We start from the raw sequence: 19,363 nt of genomic DNA, 5'->3' as shown, positions 1-19,363 counted from the left end.
AAAGTCAGTATACAAAAGCCTTTAATAAATAAATAAATAAAGAAAGAATCAGCATCCTCAAATCAGGTTTCTATCTTTTATAGATTATTAAAATCTAAAGTGACCTCAACTTAAGTTGGAGCTGAAAAGGTATGGGGAAAGGATCTTGTATGGATATAGAGCCTAATGCTGAGTCCGTTTTGGGATAAGTGATTGTGTATCTCTCTGTCTGTCTCTTTGATGCAGTCTTTGTTTGTGGTGCATATGGTATAAGGATCCATAGTCAAGTGCTCCTCCAGTCTGCAGGTTGCACTGTTAGCCAGTTGAACTGTCTTAGTCCTCCCAGCTCCATGCTCCTCACTTCTCCCCAAGGGCCATATTGTTTTCTGCATAGGCCAGTACTTATACTATCTCAGCATTCAGTTGCCAGATCTTGGTCCTATCTTCCAGTCTGGCTCCATTTCTGTTTTTAAGAAGACTGCAGTTTCGTCAGTTTCTACATTCAGCTTCTTCATTTGGCATTCCTGCTGTTCTCCTTCCTTGCCTCCTGAATTTCTGGTTAGTTCCTGCTCCTTACCCTTGTCAGGCCTCTTGCTTCTTGTTCATGTCAAGGGCTACCCCTGTTCTCATGCCTCACTGGCTATCAGCACCGGAAGGCTCAAACTGAAGGAACAGTGGCTGGTATAGGCAGAAACCCATCTACTGTTAGTGGTCTGGATTCAACTTCCCTAGGACTAGGCCACTCACTTCTGGGGCAATCCGCAAACTACAATCTTCACATCAAGCTCTGGCCAAATGTTTTGAGACCCAGGATAACCTGGCAGGGCTGAACTAATTACTGGGAAGCCTGCAGGAACAAGTGGTACACCTACAGAAACAAGTTAATGCTTTTACTCGAAAGCTTTTACCGGGGCAGAGCAGGGAACTCTCCAGGAAGTCCCCCCTCCTGATCTCAGGAAGTGGTCCCCCACCCAGCTTCTATCCCTCACCCAGTCCTCTGAAAACAGGTCTCACCATTCTGAAGGGGCAGGATCTCCTTGGACAAGATATCCTGTCTGCACTTCGGCTACTGGTGAATGACACCACTAGAAGATGTGTCACTAGTGTATTTTGATTCCAGCTAATGAGGTGTTAAACTGTTTTGTGTTAATGTCCATGTTAATATTACAGCCACACTATAGAGGACAAGTTTTATTGTCCCCTTAGTAATAATTTTGGCATAGGCCAATAAACCCTGTTTTAACATGCATGTAAATGTTTTTACTGAGTTGCAGATTAAAACTTGCTATGTACTAGGATGGGGGTGAAACCTCTTGATGGGGGATAGGGGGGATTCCAGCTTTGTACCTGTTGTAGGTATGCTTCTTGGGGGCAAGTAAGTGGGAGCGAGTCTCCTGCCATACACCTTGGGAAAGCCTCTTGGGGTGAGAGGGATGCCTTTTGAGATAGTGTTCTGTTTCCTGGAATTTTGGGGAAGAGGGAATCCCCTGTGCTAACCAGCCAAAAGTAAAAAGACCTGTTAGTATAGGTAATTTTAGGTCATAGTGTGCATAGCAGAAACATTACACCTGATCTGAAGCAGGGGTTAAGCTTTTGCCTTTAATAGGCTTCTGTGAGTTCAGTAAAGCATTTGCATATGATGCTTTCCGATACATGTGGTTAAGAACTAATTCTAGTGCTTATACCATAATATGATGGGGAAGCTGTCTTAATGAGCACATTAGGGGGCCAATTTTAAAATGAGCAAAGATACGCTGCAATTTTAAATTGTGCGTGCAATTTTAAATTTTACCAACTGCGCGTAAGTATGCTCCTAATTTTACGAGGTTACTCGAGCAAAGCTAGCGCATGTCTTCCATAGAACTGTCCACTTTTACGAGCCTATGTAAGTGGACTTTAAAACATGCTCGTGCGAAGGACATTCTCAGTTTTTCCAATTTGTCCACCAATTTGTCCAGTTAATATCTTGTTCTTCATCATACATGCCTCCCCAGTTGATACGGACACCTCATCCAGCCTATGAGCCTTAAAAGTCGAGATTTACAGACTTGCTCATCAGGATACATGGATAACAAGCGTATGCGTGCTGCAGTTTCTGCTTTTAAAGTACAGAGTTACGTGCCTAAGTGTTGGCCCTGACCCAGAATTCCCATGCCCCACTCCTTTTCTGCCCCCTTATATTTCATGCGCGCATGGGTACATATGCATGTAATTTGCAGCTTTTTAAAATCTGCGTTGCTTGTGCGCAGCCCACATACGTGCATATATGGGCATTTTTGCACAATCAACGATTTTAAAATTGATCTCTAAGGCCTTACTGTACAGAACATTATTTTTAGCACATACAATGGCCTTAATGTGCATATTAAACTTTATTGTATATGTTCTATGTGGTATCTCACCTTATAATTACACCCATCCTAGTTACTGCCGAAATAAGAACATAGACAGTAAAAATACATTTAACAAACATTTATGGTTTTCTTCCAAGGCACAAACCTTAGGAAAGTTTGGATGTCATGTTATATTTTCTATTACTCTCCAAAATATGAACAAGATTATTTTCTGCACTTCATTCAGCAATTCCCCCAAATTACACCCTAAATACAACAGGTCATCTATACATTATATTGTCTTAAATCAATGACACAATCAAAATGAGGAAGAAAGCTATTATCTATAGATGTTAAAACATCTACTATTTTAAATTCTACACAATGAATTATGTTTTAGAGTTGGTCAATGTTGACTCTTATTTACTAGCCTTATAATTGAAAATTCAATAGGAAAGGAGAATGGAACAATTTCTGCATTTTTTTTTGCTTAGGAAGAATGTTCTTTAAAGATAAAAATTATAATTATCCAGCTCCAATACTTAGAAGCAGAGGTTGCAGGGAAACTTCAGGGGGTGCTGCAAAAACGCGGCTGCCAAGAGGGAAGACGGGGCATCTCGTAGCCACCGGCAGCAAAGTCTTGATCTCTTTTCCCTCCACCCTGACTTCCTGCTGGCAGGAGGACTCAGCAAGCAATCCTCGTTATATGCTTCTGCAACAGACTTCTCCTCCTCTGCTTGCTTCCTTCTTGTCGGGACTGTGCAGGGCCCAAAGTCTCTCAAGACCCTCTGGCGACATGTGGTTTCAGCTTCCAAAAGAAGTTGGCAGAGGAGGAGGTGACAGCAGCAGGTAAGAAGTCTTGCTTGCCGTATTCTTCTTGGTGGCTGGAGGCCAGAGGAAGGGGGGTGTAAAGGGAAGATGGTGGTAATGTTGGAGGAGATGGGAGGGAAGACAAAATAATGGTGATGCCAGGGGGGTGGGGGGGGGGGTGGGAGAAGGAGCTGATGCTAGTCGGGGGGAAGGAGAGATGGTGCTGGTGCCAGTGGATTTGGATGGAAGGAAATGAATAAGGTAATGTAAATCAGTTATTTACTCTCTTAGATAATAGAAGGACCAGGGGCACTCCATGAAGTTAGCAAGTAGCTCATTTAAATCAAATCGAAGAAAATTATTTTTCACTAAGCGCATAGTTAAGCTCTGGAATTCATTGCCAGAGGATGTGGTTACAGCAGTTAGTGTAACTGGGTATTTAAAAGGTTTGGATACATTCCTAGAGGATAAATCCATAAACTGCTATGATGGTAATTAATAAACAATAGTAGTGTTATAATCTGGTGTGGTTGTGGACCATGCAACGTAGTGAGAAGTGACTCCACCCCACAGGGAGGAGCCCTGTGGGGACTCACTACAATAGGCATGGCCTCAGCAGAGACGGACACAGATGTGAGAGACTATTATACTGAAATCGTGGGTGGCACCCACAACGTGGAGAGAAGACACAGTCCAGAGTAATAAGGCTGCTAAATGATGATATCCCTGGTAGTGGCCTGCAAAGCAGGGTACGCCAGGAAACTTCTCTCTTGACGCCTCTCAGGGTAGATCCGGTATTGGCCCGCCGTGCGGGGTATGCCGAGGATCAGCGAGCAGAGAGGTGTAGGAGATCAGCAGCGCGAAGTAGATGATAGAACTTACTCTGCAGTGTAGAAAGGTAGTTGGGATGAGCAAGGTAGTGGCCCGAGGCACGGGGTACAACGGTGGTTCCATCAGCAAGATGGTGGAAACGATAGTAGCACTTACAAGGTTGAACTAGTAGGATCCTGAATAAGGATAACAGGAATCTCCAGGCAGGAAGGCCCTCCGAGGAGCGGATAGCCAGAACGTAACAAGGCCCCCGAGGAGCGGGTACCTAAGACGTTCTATGTCCAGAAGTACAGGAAGCAGTTCAAGTTGTGAAGCGAAGTGTCTCCGAATGGAGTGGAATAAGCAGGAAGGAAGTCCTTACTAACTTATAGGAAGCATATGCTGGCTGGGCTAAATACTTCTGGTGGGTGACATCATGCGGAGGGGACGCCCCCGAGGTTCCCGACCATGATATGAATAAGAGAGGGCCTGGCGCACGCGCATGCCCTAGGAAGCGATAGTAGCACTTACAAGGTTGAACTAGTAGGATCCTGAATAAGGATAAGAGGAATCTCCAGGCAGGAAGGCCCTCCGAGGAGCGGATAGCCAGAACGTAACAAGGCCCCCGAGGAGCGGGTACCTAAGGCGTTCTATGTCCAGAAGTACAGGAAGCAGTTCAAGTTGTGAAGCGAAGCGTCTCCAAATGGAGTGGAATAAGCAGGAAGGAAGTCCTTGCTAACTCATAGGAAGCATATGCTGGCTGGGCTAAATACATCTGGCGGGTGACATCATGCGGAGGGGACGCCCCCGAGGTTCCCGTCATGATATGAATAAGAGAGGGCCTGGCGCACACGCATGCCCTAGGTAATCCCCGATTCAAGATGGTGGACGGAATTGCCCACGCCGTCCCAGGGACTCCGGGGAAGGCAGCGTTTGCAGGCTGAGGCCGCCAAGGCTCCGAGAATCACTGGTGCAGGGAAAAGAGAGGTGAGCAGCAAAGGCTGCAGCCGTCTGTGACCGACGGGCGCAACAAGTAGCTTGTGATCTATCTAATGTTTGGGTACTTGCCAGGTACTTGTGACTTGGACTGGCCACTGGTAGAAACAGGATACTGGGCTAGATGGACCCTTGGTCTGACCCAGTATAGCATATCTTATGTTATATTTATGTTATGGTGATACAAGAGGGTGGGAAGAATGATGGTAATACCAGGCAGTGGGAAAAGTGAATGTGGTGATGTCAGAAGGTGTGATGGGGAAAGGAAGTAAAGGTGATGGTATGCTATGACAATGTGAATCCAGTGCCAGGTGAGCCATGAAAAATATTTGAGAATCACTGCTTGAACTGATTGTTTTCTACCTTAGTGTTATAGTATATCTTTTGGCTTTGTATTGAGACAGGAAATGTTTAAGCAAGAAATAAAAAATATTTTCACAATTAAACAGAATTATAAATGAAGCTCTATCAGGAATATAGCAAGATAGCATCTCAAATATGGAATTCTTGTTAGACAAATTTATCAGCTCTTGAAACCCATGTTGACATCTTATAAAGAGGCAAAGGTTTACAGTTTTGATTAGTTTTACCAAACATGTTAGAAACAGATCAGAAAGCATACAAGGCTTAAAATTAAATCTCCTTAAATTTTCTTGTTTTCACAGTATATAGGTAAAACAAACACTCAAAAGGAATTCCCTGAAATATGTTCAAGATTATTCGTGGATATACAAAAGACATGGCAAACATACCACCTACACTAAAGAATCACATATGTAAAGAAGATGGAATGAAAATGTATGAGTAATTATGACACTATAAGATGAGTAGAATATAAATGGAATAAAATAGGTCAACTTAGAGAATAAATTGAAGTTCAAAAATCATAGAAAATCCAAGAAACTAGGAATTTAATTAAAGTTCAGAAAAAAATCAATAGGGCAAGAGGTAGTATCAGACGCCAAAGTTCAGAAATGTTAATTCACTGTACTTTCCATTCTCAATTATTTATCCCCCACTTTCTTAACTCACTGTAATGTTCATATGTTTTCATTTTTTATATGTTTCACCAAATGATAGAGACATTTAATCTTGGCCCATTAATTTTCTTTCCTTGAATTCTACTAGACCAGTCACGCCACATGGATTTATACCACCCTGCCAGCAGATGAAAACAAAGAATACAACTTTTAGTAACATTATCATTGATATTAGTACTGGTACTGCACAGTCACTTGTCAGTACTCTTTTGATAATGCAATGGAGTAGAAAACCCGTATAAACTATCCAAAAAATCAATAAATCCAGAACAGGCAAGAACACTCCAAGAATTCCACTCTTTGCTTTATAACAGAATAGGAGAGTAAAACAAAGAATAAGAATAACATACTTGGCTAATCCTTGGGTGCACCTTGGGAAGAAGTATGGAATATGATTTTCTGCAAAACCTAGAAGACTCTAGTCAGAACAAGTGAAAATTGCAGCCACTGCCTACCCAGGAGGGTCCTGGACTGGTCTAGCAGGATTCAAGGAAAGGAAACTTCAGGTAAGATTAAAGGTCTCCTTCCTTATCATCCTGCTAGACCAGTCCAGATGCATGGGAAGTACCAAGTCTATTCTAACACAACTGGGAAGATAACAGAGCTGCCCTAAGAACACATGTAAAGGCTGTATCTGCTTTAACAGGCACATCCAATCTGTAATGCTTATTGAAAGAATGCAAAGATAATCAAATGGCCACTTTTCTAATATCTTCCAGAGTAACTGCTTGCCCTCATCCCACGAAGACACGAGGTCTTGTTGGATGTATTCAAAGTGCACCTGTTGGTCCTTCAGCAAATATGCCAATCACCTCCTTGATCCATTGGGTCAGTGATGACTTCGAAGCCGCATTCCTTTTATGAGCTCCACTGAACAATAACAGCAGCCTATCCATTTTCCTAAAGGGATATCATCTTAAAACATGGTTAACATCTAAATTACCCCGACACTCCTCTTTCATGAAATCTAGAAGCAATATTTGCTTGGTTCAAATGAAAAGGTGATTTGACTTTGGCCAAAAAGTACAGTGCTGGTTGAATAGAAACAGACTCTCAAAAAAAAAAAAAAAAGATAAGTATTCATACCCATTAAGGCCTGCAAATCTGAGATATGTCTGACTGAGCAAATGGCCACTAGAAAAACAGCCTTTTGCAAGTGATATTTCAAAGATTAATGTCTAAGATACTCCAAAACTGGCCCTACAGAATGGTTGGAATGTCTGCCACCAGAACAAGACAGACGGTATCTTGCAACAATGCTCAAAAAGATGCCAGACCCAACATAAAGCAATGAGATCAAAGTCTTATAAGCCTTCAGAAGGGTAGCAATTACAGCTGAAGAGTATCCTTTCCTATGTAAGTGAAACCTTTTAAGGGAAATGTTGTAAGATAAAAATGCATTGGATCATCCATCAATATTGGCCCCTGGCTTAAGAGGCCTCAACTGCAGGAACAATCCACAAACCATAGTATTCTTCAGAAGTTTGGCACTAGTAGGATAACCATAGGTCAAGCATAATATATTCTCCTGCTTATGAGAGGCCATGGTGGAAACACATACAGAAGCTTGTCCCTTGGCCAAGGCTGGATCAGGACACCAGTTGCACTGGAACCTCACTCTTTTCTGTGGCTGAAACAAATTTGTATTGGTGGCATTTTTTGAGTTGCCATGATGCCTCCCGGCTGAGTTCCTACTCAATATATTCCTGCTGAGAAAGTATTCCTGGATATTTTCCACTATAAGCCACTGAAATGTGAGGAAGGTTCAGTACTGCCCAAATTAACAGGAGGCTTGCCTCCTAAGCCATCATGGAGCTCTGAGTGTCCCCTTGATTGTTCATATACTCTACTGCTGTGGTGTTGTCAGAGAACACTCAAACTGCTTCTCCTTTCAATAAGGGCAAAATCTGGATCAAAGCCAATCTGATGGCCCTGGTCTTGAACCTGACTATAGACTCTGAAGTCTCCTCCCTGTACCACAGATCCCGAGTCTCTTGACCATAATAGTGAGCTCCCCAACCCACAAGAATCTAATGTGACCAATTGGGAAGAAGGGGAGGGGGTTCCAAGATCCAATCCCTTTGATAGGTTCAAAAGGGACTATCACTACCTCACTGAAGGCAGGAGAGGTAGATAAATCTCATACTCCTGAGATTTTGGACGCCAATGAGAAAATGGAGACCTCTGTAGAGGATGCATATTATATATGGCCCATGGAACCAATTCCAAGAATGCTGCCATTAAGCCCAGGAGGTGAAGATAATCCCTTTGGGAACTGAAGACCTGAACTTGTACCAACAACTTGACAATCATTTTCTGAGTCAAGAAGCCTCGTATCACCTTGGTATCAAAGTAAAATACAGGTTCTCCAGTGACTGGGTAGGCAAGATTGCTCCTTGCATATTTCACTAGCCAATCTAATCCTTCCAGGACCTGAACCATCCTGACTGAGGCTGCCTGGCTCTTCTGCAATAACTTGGCCTTTATCAGCCAATTGTCCAGGTGCAAATGAATCAGGATACTTTCTCTGCCTAAGAAGGCCATGACTACCATTATCATCTTGGAAAAAGTGCTTGGCACTATGGCCACTCTAAATGGAAAGGCTCTAAACTGAAAAGTAAAGAAATTTTTGGTGATCCTCTCTGATGGGAATGTGAAAAAAGGCTCCAAAAGGTCTTGAGATGAAAGATACTCTCCTTGTTGTCTGCTTGAGCAGCAACTCCATACTGGGAACCGACTACCGGACCAAGGCACATCTCTGAAGGATCGTGGAAATTACTTCAGGAATTCTCATCTGGGGGATGGACCTTTATGTATCACCATAGGAGAGCAAGGCTCAATCTTTTCTCCAATTTAAAAGTAGAATTTCTTCTTCCAAAAGGTATAGTGATCCCCATAGGGAAAGCATGTCTACATCTGCTGGAGACGGAGAAATACTGAAGGGCTGAGGTCACTGCAGGTGTGTACCTAGAGTGACGTCAGTTTTGAAACCTGACTCCGTCTCCATCTGCCGGCAGGGGAGTACAACCCATTGGTCCTGAGTCCATCTGGCTACATGCTAGGAAATTGTTTTTCTACTGGTCGCAGTTGGTGGCTGATACTCCCGACACAGACATTGTTTAGACAGGCTTTCACCAAAACATTAGTCAGTGCTGAAAATATCAGCCACCCACGGTGGCCAGGAAAAGAGCATCTCCAGATGCCCTTGAGAAGAGACTAACTGAGGGCCTCCAGCCAATGTTTCAGCAAAAGCCTGCCTCAAAGGGATATGTCAATGCCACAATGCTAAGCTTCAGGTAACAAATTTCACCAGAGCCAATCAGCCACAACATTCTCAAGATGCCATTGAGTAGAGATAAGTACGTGCAGAGTAGTGCAAGCCAGCAGACTGTCTTACCTTTTCCTTCAAGGAAGTGTTTCATTTTATCCTGTCTAAAAATGTATGTATCATTTGGTGAGACATTCAAAAGGTTTACAGAAAACAGGACATTACAGAGAGCTAAGAGAGTGGGGGTAAGTGACAAAGTGCAGTGAACTAGCATCTGCTGAGTTTGTCTCATATCAGGGATGGACTGACAGTGATCTGGGCCCCTGGGCAATAATGGTCATTGGCCCCTAACCACATAGCCAAGGCTACGGGAGAGTGGGTTCATGGGCCCCCTCCTGCTATGGGCCTCGAGAAATGCCCTACTAGTCAATCCGCCCCGCTCCTATACTTGAAATTCCTGATTTCTTGAATTTTGCTATTTCAATTTATTCTATGAGTTTTGACCTTCTTTTTGATTCCACATATTCTGCTTGATTTGTTGTGCTATAATTGTTCATACCTTTTCATTCCACTTTCAATACCTATGCAGTACAACATTGTTCTTGAGCCAAAGGCACAATATAGATGTGCAAACTTTTTCAAAATAAGTTTGCTGAACAATTCGACAAACCTAGACAAATATGAAGGATTTTAAAAAATTCAACATAGATTTAATCATATTGCTGATTTGTTTTGCATTTTTTGAAAAATTCTAAGTAATATTTTCAAATTTATATTGAATTGTTTGAATTTGGTACAATCTTCTCCAAATCTGCTGGCAAAATCTGACTGATTTCCCCAGCAGTTATGGGAAAAGTTCCTTGAGCTTGAGACAAGCTGAAACTCTACTGATTTGAGTTTGACTGCAAAACTATTCTCACATTCTCTAGAAATAATATCCCACATGTTAAAATATGATATAAAAAGAAAGGAAAAAGATGTTTTTCACTACGTAGCATCCAGGACAGCAATTTTCTGTCACATAATCAGGTGCTCTTCAGAAATCACTCCTTCTGTCTGTCATCAATAATAGGCTTCTCTTCGATTAAAGAACTTAATTGCTTTTGTGCGCAGGAAAGGAACAGCTCCAAACTAGACAAGTTACGTTGGCGGGCAACCTGATCCAACTGGGAAGGAGAAAAAAAAGAAAAGAAAATTAATTTTTAAATAAAAAGAAAGTAAAAGAAAATAGTATATCTTTAGTTCTTATAATTTTTCTTATACCATCTGGAGTCAAGACTTTGTGATATAAATTACAGAATGCCTATATCTCAGGGACATTACTACTTCTTCTATAACCTCTCGCTGTACAACCAAGCTGCTGATATGGCAGACTCGATTCAATAAACAGAAGAGAGAGATTCTATTATGCTTATGTCAGTTCTGTCTATACCCCAGTAATTCAAGCATCATGAAAATGAGATGGAATACCAACAAATACTCTGATATTATTTAAAAGCTGCAGGATAGAAGCAATATTTGGTCCAATACCCAGTCTATTTTAACAATAGAGTATGGCAGGATCTTGTTCGCATAATGGTGAGGTGAGATAGAGGGCGGTAGAAGGTAAGAAATTATGCTGCAAACAGTACTAGGCCTCCTAGCTGGCAATGAACATTTTCAAACTATAGTATGTTTAAATGTCTTTATTACAATAGCAAGATAACAGCACATACACAAAGAAAGGGAAGACTGCAAAGTTATATATCAATGATCCAAAGTAATAACAGCAAAAGCAGCCTTATAACAGAGCAAGGATAATAGCCATCAGTAAATACAGCCAACCAAGTTCTTTTCTCTCCTTAATTCCCCTCCTTCTCTATGTTCCCTCAAATCCCTAAACCTTTAGCAGCAACCACTTGCATAATTGGTCCAGATGCCTTTTTTCTTGTACATCAAATTATAGTATATGCGATGATCAGGCCTCCATCCTTATCACTGTAATTATCAATTCTTTAAAAAATATTTTTTATTATTGATAAGAAAGAAACTGATGTTTATAGCATCAAAGAGCATTTCTGAAGGACTGTGACAACCTCTGATTTCACAGTGATATCCACTGATTTCAGTTATGTTGCACACAAGTCTCCTAGTCATGTTCCATGAATCCCCATCGGACTACATTTCTCCATAAGATTTTAACAGAGTGCATTAGCCAGCACTGTGACATTTGAAAACTCTCTGCAGGTATCTGGAGTTGAGGGTTACAGACTGTCATGATTTTTAAGCTGCTTTCAAGAGGTAAAGAGATTGACTCATCGGATCAACTGACCTAAATAAACAGATCTCTTCTCAAGCTTGCACATGTATCATGAAATGGTTATTCTAGAATATTATTCTTTTTACCTGAAATACTTGGCTAACCTTATTTCAGTTATAGTTGTGCACATACAGTAGTTGGATTTTGGGTTATGCGTGGAATATAAGTAAAAATGTTAAATGACTGAACAAGCAATTCCCATTTCACATAGGGTCAAACAAATAATCTAAACGCCTAAGAACAATAGTCCTTCCTTCTCATTTCAGAAAGAAATACTGTTACTGTAGCAAGGACAATTAAAATTTCCTCTATAGCTATGATATAGTTTTATGCCTTATTTCATGTTGGTAGATATACTGGTGATTATTGTTCTTTTTAGTTGTAATCGGTTGTAGTTAGACTAACAAAGACAGAAAGGACCAATGTCCTGCTGTCACAATCTCCCCATTTTAGAATGTGATGGATACATTTAGTACTGACACATGAATTACTCATGTCTTTCTAAAAGGTGAATTTTCAAAGCACATGCATAAAATTAGCATATATTGCACATATGTAGCCTGTACATGCATAATTGCTTTTTTTTTTGTCAAAATCATTTTTATTAATGAGGAACGGGAGAATATAACATTGTAACTCAGAAGAGTATCTGGACATCAAGAGTCAAGACCAATAACAAAATAACCAGAGATACAAAAATTAACATCAAAAGTATGCACATGCGCAAGTTTTGGGTGCACATATATGCATAAAAAATGGGGTGGTCAAGGGGTGTTCTGGGGCAGGCCCAACAGTTACATGTGTAAGTTGAAATTTTATACGACATTTACACTTGTACATCTGGCAACTTACTCGTGTAATTTTACACCTTCTAATTGTCTTATGTAATTGATATCATACTTGTTTATTGTGTACTACTGGCTGGGTAGGAGGTCTGGATGAACTGGGGGGAGTTCAAGCTAATGAACCAGGAAGGACTTGATTACCTGGAGAAGGGCTGGGTGAACTAGTAAAGGAATTGGAAAACTGGAAATTTCAATTACTGTATGTACTCGTGTATAAGCCGAAAACCTTTACCACAAAAATCAGTCCTTAAAATCACAGTTGTCTTATCCACGGGTCAATCAACATTAATGCCAGTACCGTAATTCAAAATGCATGTTTGAATCATTAGGACGCTCCTCCTCCAGATCGCTAAACTCACCCGTTGCTATGAGGACAACAACGGCACATGCAGTTGCTAAGGCACATTCTCCCTCCTCCCCATGATGTTCCATTGAGGCATTTGGACAGCTTCTCCTCTGCACCCCCTCCTTATTTCTTAACCACCTGCTTGCTGCTTGGTTCAAAGCGTGTCACTGGGACCTCGTGGGGGAGGAGGGAGGACACTCCTGAGCAACCGCAAGTTCATCGTTGTCCTCATAGCAGCAGTGAGCATTTAAGTTAAGGGACCCGGAGGAGTTGTGAGGGAAAAGCTGTCCTACCCCTACATTGAGACACCACAGGGGAGGAGGGAGGAGGGAGGATGATCCTAAGTAGCAGCAAGTGCCGTTATTGTTCAGATAGCAGCGGGTGAGTTAAGAGATCGGAGGGGGTGGGGTGGGTGGAAGAATTCATACAGCAGAGACAGTCATGGGGGAGGCAGGAAAGGATTTAAAAAGGAGAAGCCATGGGGGAGGGAGGGAAGGATTCAGATAGCAAGGATAGCCATTAGAATAATGACTTCTTATCCACAGGAAAATGAGCTCTGAGAAGAAAAAGAGAGCATCTTACACTGCATCGCTGAAACTGAAGGTTATAGAATGTGCAAAGGAGGCCAATAATTGTGTAGCTGCAAGAGAATTTGACATTAGTGAAAAACTTGTCAGAGATTGGAGAAAAAATGAAGAAAAGCTGCTAGAAATGCCAAAGTCAAAGAAAGTCTTACTTTTCAAAATTGGGCCTTTTGAAGGAATGGAAAAGGATTTGAATTATTGTGTAATGGAATGCAGACAGAATGGCTACATTGTGACTCGCTCAAACTCATTTCGATATGAATAACATTGGTAATATGGATGAAAAACCTATGCCATTTGATATGCCTGGCAATCACACTGTAGCTGGCATTGGTGAGAAGAAAGATCGTACTTGTAAAAACAACTGATCATGAAAAGACCCATTTCACTGTGGTCCTGTTTTGCCTAGCAAATGACACAAAACTGAATCCAGTGGCAATATTCAAGAGGAAAATGATGCCGAAGAACCTAAAAATTTCAGCAGGCATAACTGTTCTGGTTTATCTTAAGTGCTGGATGTGTGAGAAGGGAACAACATTGTGGCTGTGCGATGTGTGGGGTAGGGACCAGGTGCGGGGCTAAGAAAACGGCCATCACAATTGGTGTGGGATATGTTCAGCATACATATAACAGGGGATGTGAAGGATGATGCAAGGAAAATGGCAATCACGTTAGCAGTGATTCCAGGAGGTCTGACATCAATGCTCCGGCCATTAGATGTCTGTCTCAACAAGTCTTTCAAGGACCTATTGCGGCATATGTGGTAACAATGGATGTGTTCTTGTCAAGCAAAGTTAACAGAAGAAGGGAACCTGATGAAACCAGACATTGATTTGGTAGCAAAACGAGCAAAGTATGCCTGGAAGTCAATTCCACCAGAAATGGTCAAGAAGTCATTCCTGAAATGCGGCATTGGCAATGCTATGGATGGATCAGAAGTTAATGCCATCTATGAAGACAAAGATGAATCAGCATTGGATGATAATTCAACAGATGGAGATAGCAAAAACAACATTTATGCTGATGGCATCACCAAAAAACAGTTCCATGATTTATTCTGACATTCCGACGATGAAGAATAGGACTTGGAAGGATTTGAATGAGGCACTTTATTCTTCATCTAATAACTATGGGTACTAGTAAATAAAAAGTAAATTTTTTAAACTGTAGGTTGATAATGTTTCTTATGAGACATTTTATTCTGTTTTTAAAAAAATAAATAAAAACAATTTTCTCTAGTTATCTGTTTGTTTCTTAGTATGATTTCACCATTTCATAAGCCCCCTAGGTTTTACCCTCAACTTATCTACAGGTCACAGATAATTCTTGATTTTGGGGCCCAAAAAATACCCTTGACGTATACATCAGATCGACTTATACATGAGTATATACACTATGGGGTAGATTTTTTAAGTTATGCATGGGCGTAGATTTGTTCGCGCAACCCGGCGCAAACAAATCTACGCCCAATTTTATAACATGTGCGTGCTGAGATGATTGAATGGTTGTGAGTTTCAAAATAGTAGAAAATTTGAGGATCACAATTTAATGTGTTATATTTATATGGTTGAAGAAATAGATAAATTAATAAAAGAAGAATCATAAAAATTAAATGAGTGTTGTATTGAGTGAGCAGATATTGATACCTTGTCTTAGATGTAATTTGTATTAACTTTAAGATTAAACAGCTATGAATATAACCAATTAGGCTTTATAGCTATCTGTGTGCGTATACCTGAATAACTTGCTACTTGACTGTCTATATTTAAAATATAGCTGGTTAAGTGGCTGCAAAATATGCAACAAAAAAAAGCTTCCAGGCCTTTAAGCCAGATCCCCCATCCCAGAAAACACTTTCAAATAAGTGCAGCGTAGTGCCTTACATATTCCAACTTACTAGAACTTTTTTAAAAAAAGCAGCAGGCACTAGTGCCCTGAGGCTGGCCTCTACCCCTTCTACGATATTTGTAGAAAAGTCAAGAGTTTCTGACAGCAACATTATTATTGTACACTTCCAGTATTGCTGACATAGTAATTCTTGAAGGGGCCAAGAGTGGGTAAGACACTACCATGCTCCCGGCTGAAGTTTCAGGGGAGTGGAGAGAGATATTGGACTCTTTTCTACAAATATCATGGAAAGGGAGGAGGGCTGTACTTGGGGTGCTAGAGCCCTGGTGGGTTGGGGGAGATTAGGTGCTACAACCACACTTATCTGAAAGTGTCTTCTAGGGTAGGGGGCTGGGGGATTGGACAAGCAACACTTGGACAAAGTTAGCTGAATAAGTCTGGTCAGAAAAATACCTATCTTAAAGTTACCTGGATAACTTCATCTGTGTATATACAGCAGTACACCTATCTAGATATGTTCTGCTGAATATCCATGAAAAGATATCCAGGTTACTTTCCCACTTGCCAAATTATTCAATATTGACCTCGGTATTCTTAACATTATTTAATCCTATATTAAACATGCATACCAGTATTTCCCATTCCAAACCTGAAGATACACCTACCTGGATCTGGCTTTCAGGAAAACCATTAATTAATATGTGTGCAAAAGATTTGCAATCAATGGGTCTTCACTGTGTATCCAAATTGCTTACCTATCACAGGTATTCTTCATGGACAGTAGGATGATCAAGCACTCAAGAGGGTGACATTATCTGATGGTATTGATGCAGAGCATTTCCATGGCTGTCTGGAAAAGCTGAGAATAATTTTTGGGCATGTATGGGACTTGTTATTGAGCCTCTGCCATGTAGGTTTCCTCACTTGTATGCATATGCTTAGCAAAGAAGCCACTTCCAGAAGAGAGAGGATGTGTGGCTGATTATCTTGCTATGCATAAACAATACCCATTATAGGTAAGCAAACTGGTTTTCTTTGAGGGACAAGCAGAACTATCAATCACTCAAACAGGATGGTGTTGCTCATAGATTCTCTTGCCCCGCCTTCAGATATGTTCTTGACCACCTCTTCAGCCAAGTAGGGAAATATACACTCCAAATTTGCACAGATACACTGTTACAACTGCAAGGCGTTTCCTGAAAATACATGAAGCTGTAGTAAGGCCAAAAGGCAGCATGCAATACTAAATGTGGTGTTTCTATACTGTAAATGTAAAATCTCCTGTGAGCAGGATATATTTCTACATGTGCAACCAGAGAGTACAGCCATTCTCATTTGCATAGAAAGAAAATAATGGTGACCAGTGAAATCATCTTGAACTTTTCTTTCACTAGAAATTTGTTCAAAGCCCTTAGATTTAGGATGGGAGGGAATCCTTCGGTCTTGGGAACCAGACGTACTTTTATTAAAAACCTCACCCTTTTCTATTGGTGGGATAGGTTCAACTGCAATGGCAAAAGCACCGTTTGCAGTAGATCCTGGTGCTATAAAGATTTTGCATGATCTCTTAGAGGGCAATTTGGAGGAAGCCTCAAATGATGTAAAAGGGAGCTTCCTTTCACAATTCAAAGGCCACATTTGTCAGAAGCTATAAGGGTCCAATGGTTTACATGAAATCTCAGCCTCCCTCCATCCTCTTCTCCCTCCCCTCTGACAGGTAAATGCTTTGGAATGAACATTGGAGTAATATGGTTGATCAACATGCTTGACCCTGCGAGAAGCAAATCTTTCTCATTGTCTTCATTATAGTTATCCTAAAATCTGGATTGGTTAGGTATGTCTCCAGTACAAGTTTGGGAACCACAGTTGTATACCAAGGAAGCATATCCATTTGCCATTTGCTTCTAGATAAAGAAGAATCATATGATACAATGAAGGAATTCATATGTATTCAAACACTGAAACTGTTTTTAGCCTTTGGCTGTAGGTCTTATAAAGTTCCTCATTACTTATTTTTAAAATAATGTGTTCATATGAGCTGTATTTGAAAATATTTCTCTAAAGATTCTAATATATGGATAATATAGAAAATGTAAAATAGAGGACTATTTCCTATGATGGAAGCTTCAGTCCATGTATAGCTTTTATTTTATAATTTGTTGATTATTGAAACATCATGTACATAAACAGACATGCATTTTATTTACCTACCATTTGACATCTTTGGGCTCCTGCCACTATACTATATTACAAAAAACACAAACATGCAGCTATCATTTTGACCATTATTTTTCTAAATACTTCTCCCATCTATATTGTTTAGGTTCTGTTCACTCCATAATATGATCCATAATTTAAATAAACATAAACAGGCAGCTGATGAATTTACATATGTAAATATGATCGTTTTTCATTAAGTATATTTCGGTTTCAGCTTTCATATACCCAAACAAGCCTTGGTTTCAAATTATTGAAAGTGCCAAAGAATATGTGAAACTGACGGCCTGGAACTCCAATGGCACAAGCTGAGTTTCCATACAACAACAAAAGCAGATGGTACTAACAGGAGGTATTCATCTTCCAACTGGAATTCAAAATCAGCTGACAAAAACTCTACCAATTAAGAACTATTATTTGCCTAAAATATTAAGGGGTAGATTTTAAAAGGTTGCGCGCAAGGGGGTGCAGAATTGTGCAACTTGTGCGCGCCAACGCTTGCAGCCTTCCCCCGTTCCCTCCCAGGCCACTCCAATTTAGGATCAGCCTGGGAGGGAACTTCCCTACCCCCTAATCTATCCTTCCTATCCCTTCCCCTAACCTTCCCGCCCTCTAGCCCTAATCTAGCCCCCCAAAATGTTTTAACTTATCACTTGTGCTTGCTCGAAGCAGGTGTAGGTTGAGGGTGCCGGCAACCTGCTGGCACGCGATCCTCCTGACAAGCGGCAAATGGCCGCTGTGGCGGGGTCCTCGAGCTCCGCCCTGCCCTTTCTCTTCAGCCCTGGGACTTAAGCATGTGGCTGGGCCTTTATAAAATAGGCATGGCGCGCGTAAATCCGTAGGCTTTTGAAAATCTACCCCTAAATAGTTAGCTATAGGCTGGTTAGTCTGATCTCTGTAGTGAGTAAATTAATGGAATCACTGCTAAAAGAGGATAATGCAGTTTCTGGAATCCAAGGGATTACAGGATCTGAAGTAACATAGTTTCACCAGAGATACATCTTCTCAGACAAATCTGATCAATTATTTTGACTGGGTGACCAGAGTCTTGGATTAGGGGAGAACGTTACATATAGTATGCTCAGATTTCAAAATGCCCTTTGACATGGCTTCAAGTAGGCGACATAAATAAACTGAGCACTCTTTTTATGGGCATAACAGTGACTGACTGGGTTAGAAACTGGTTAAGGAAAGGGGCATTACTAATGGTGTATTCCAGGGATTCTGTTGTGTTTGTGGTATTGTGGACCCTTGGTCGCTGTGGAGATGACTCTGGCCACTGGGAGGGGCCCTGTGGGGAACCACAGCGATAGGCTAAACTCAGATAGCAGACACTGTATGAATGGAAGGCTTTATTGTACTGCTGTAGATAGATTTTATGAAGCAGGAAGGTAAGGCACTGAGGTCCGTGAGGTGCCAATACGTTCAACAGTCTCATATGTAGAATCTCACCCAGATGTTCAAGAGAGGTGGGGACCCACGGTGGGTGGAGTTGTAGCACCGGATCATAAAGGTACTCACAGGAGTGTAGGCGTCTTCCTGGTATTGAGATGGTGGGACCGAAAGTCCGTGGTACAGGATACATAGACTGGTAGGCCCTCGAGGAGCGAGTACCTGATAGTCCGGAGATCCTGAAAAGAATAAGAGAGGGAGAGACCCCCGAGGAGTGGTTGTCTCAGTTAGTAAAGGCCCCGAAGAGTGATGGAAGCGAGAAACCCCCGAAGAGCGGGTGTCTTGAGCTTCTGAAGGAGTAAGGCCCCAGGAGTGTAGAGCGGTGTCTAAGCGTGCAGCTTAGAGCGGTCAGAGTAGCTTAACCGAAGTCCTTGCTAACTCAAAGGTGGTAGCGAAGCGGATGCTAAAATACCCGGAGGTATCGACGTCATGCGGTTGGGACGCCCTCGAGGTTCCTGCCATGACGTGTGTTTGAGCGTAGGAGATGTGCATGCGCGCACCCTAGGAGGCCACGGGAGTGAGCATGGCTGAGTGGA

At 41.4% G+C, this 19,363-nt stretch overlaps 1 protein-coding gene across 5 annotated transcripts in view; it reads right to left on the bottom strand.

Annotated features, from left to right (window-relative positions):
* Nucleotides 1–3,543: 3,543 nt before the first annotated feature.
* The window catches only part of CCDC91 (coiled-coil domain containing 91), an 843,537-nt gene continuing 827,717 nt past the window's right edge, over nucleotides 3,544–19,363 (bottom strand). For all 5 annotated transcript variants that reach the window (XM_029599989.1, XM_029599990.1, XM_029599992.1 and 2 more), the window contains exon 13: nucleotides 3,544–10,402. In XM_029599989.1, the coding sequence (XP_029455849.1) occupies nucleotides 10,280–10,402 (123 nt within the window). In that variant the 3' untranslated portion in view covers nucleotides 3,544–10,279. The remainder of the gene's footprint in view (nucleotides 10,403–19,363) is intronic.

The sequence above is a fragment of the Rhinatrema bivittatum genome, chromosome 4 (genome assembly GCF_901001135.1).
Source record: "Rhinatrema bivittatum chromosome 4, aRhiBiv1.1, whole genome shotgun sequence".
NCBI lineage: Eukaryota > Metazoa > Chordata > Amphibia > Gymnophiona > Rhinatrematidae > Rhinatrema > Rhinatrema bivittatum.
The sequence above is the reverse complement of the archived record's forward strand: the minus strand, read 5'-3'. Positions and strand labels throughout refer to the sequence as shown.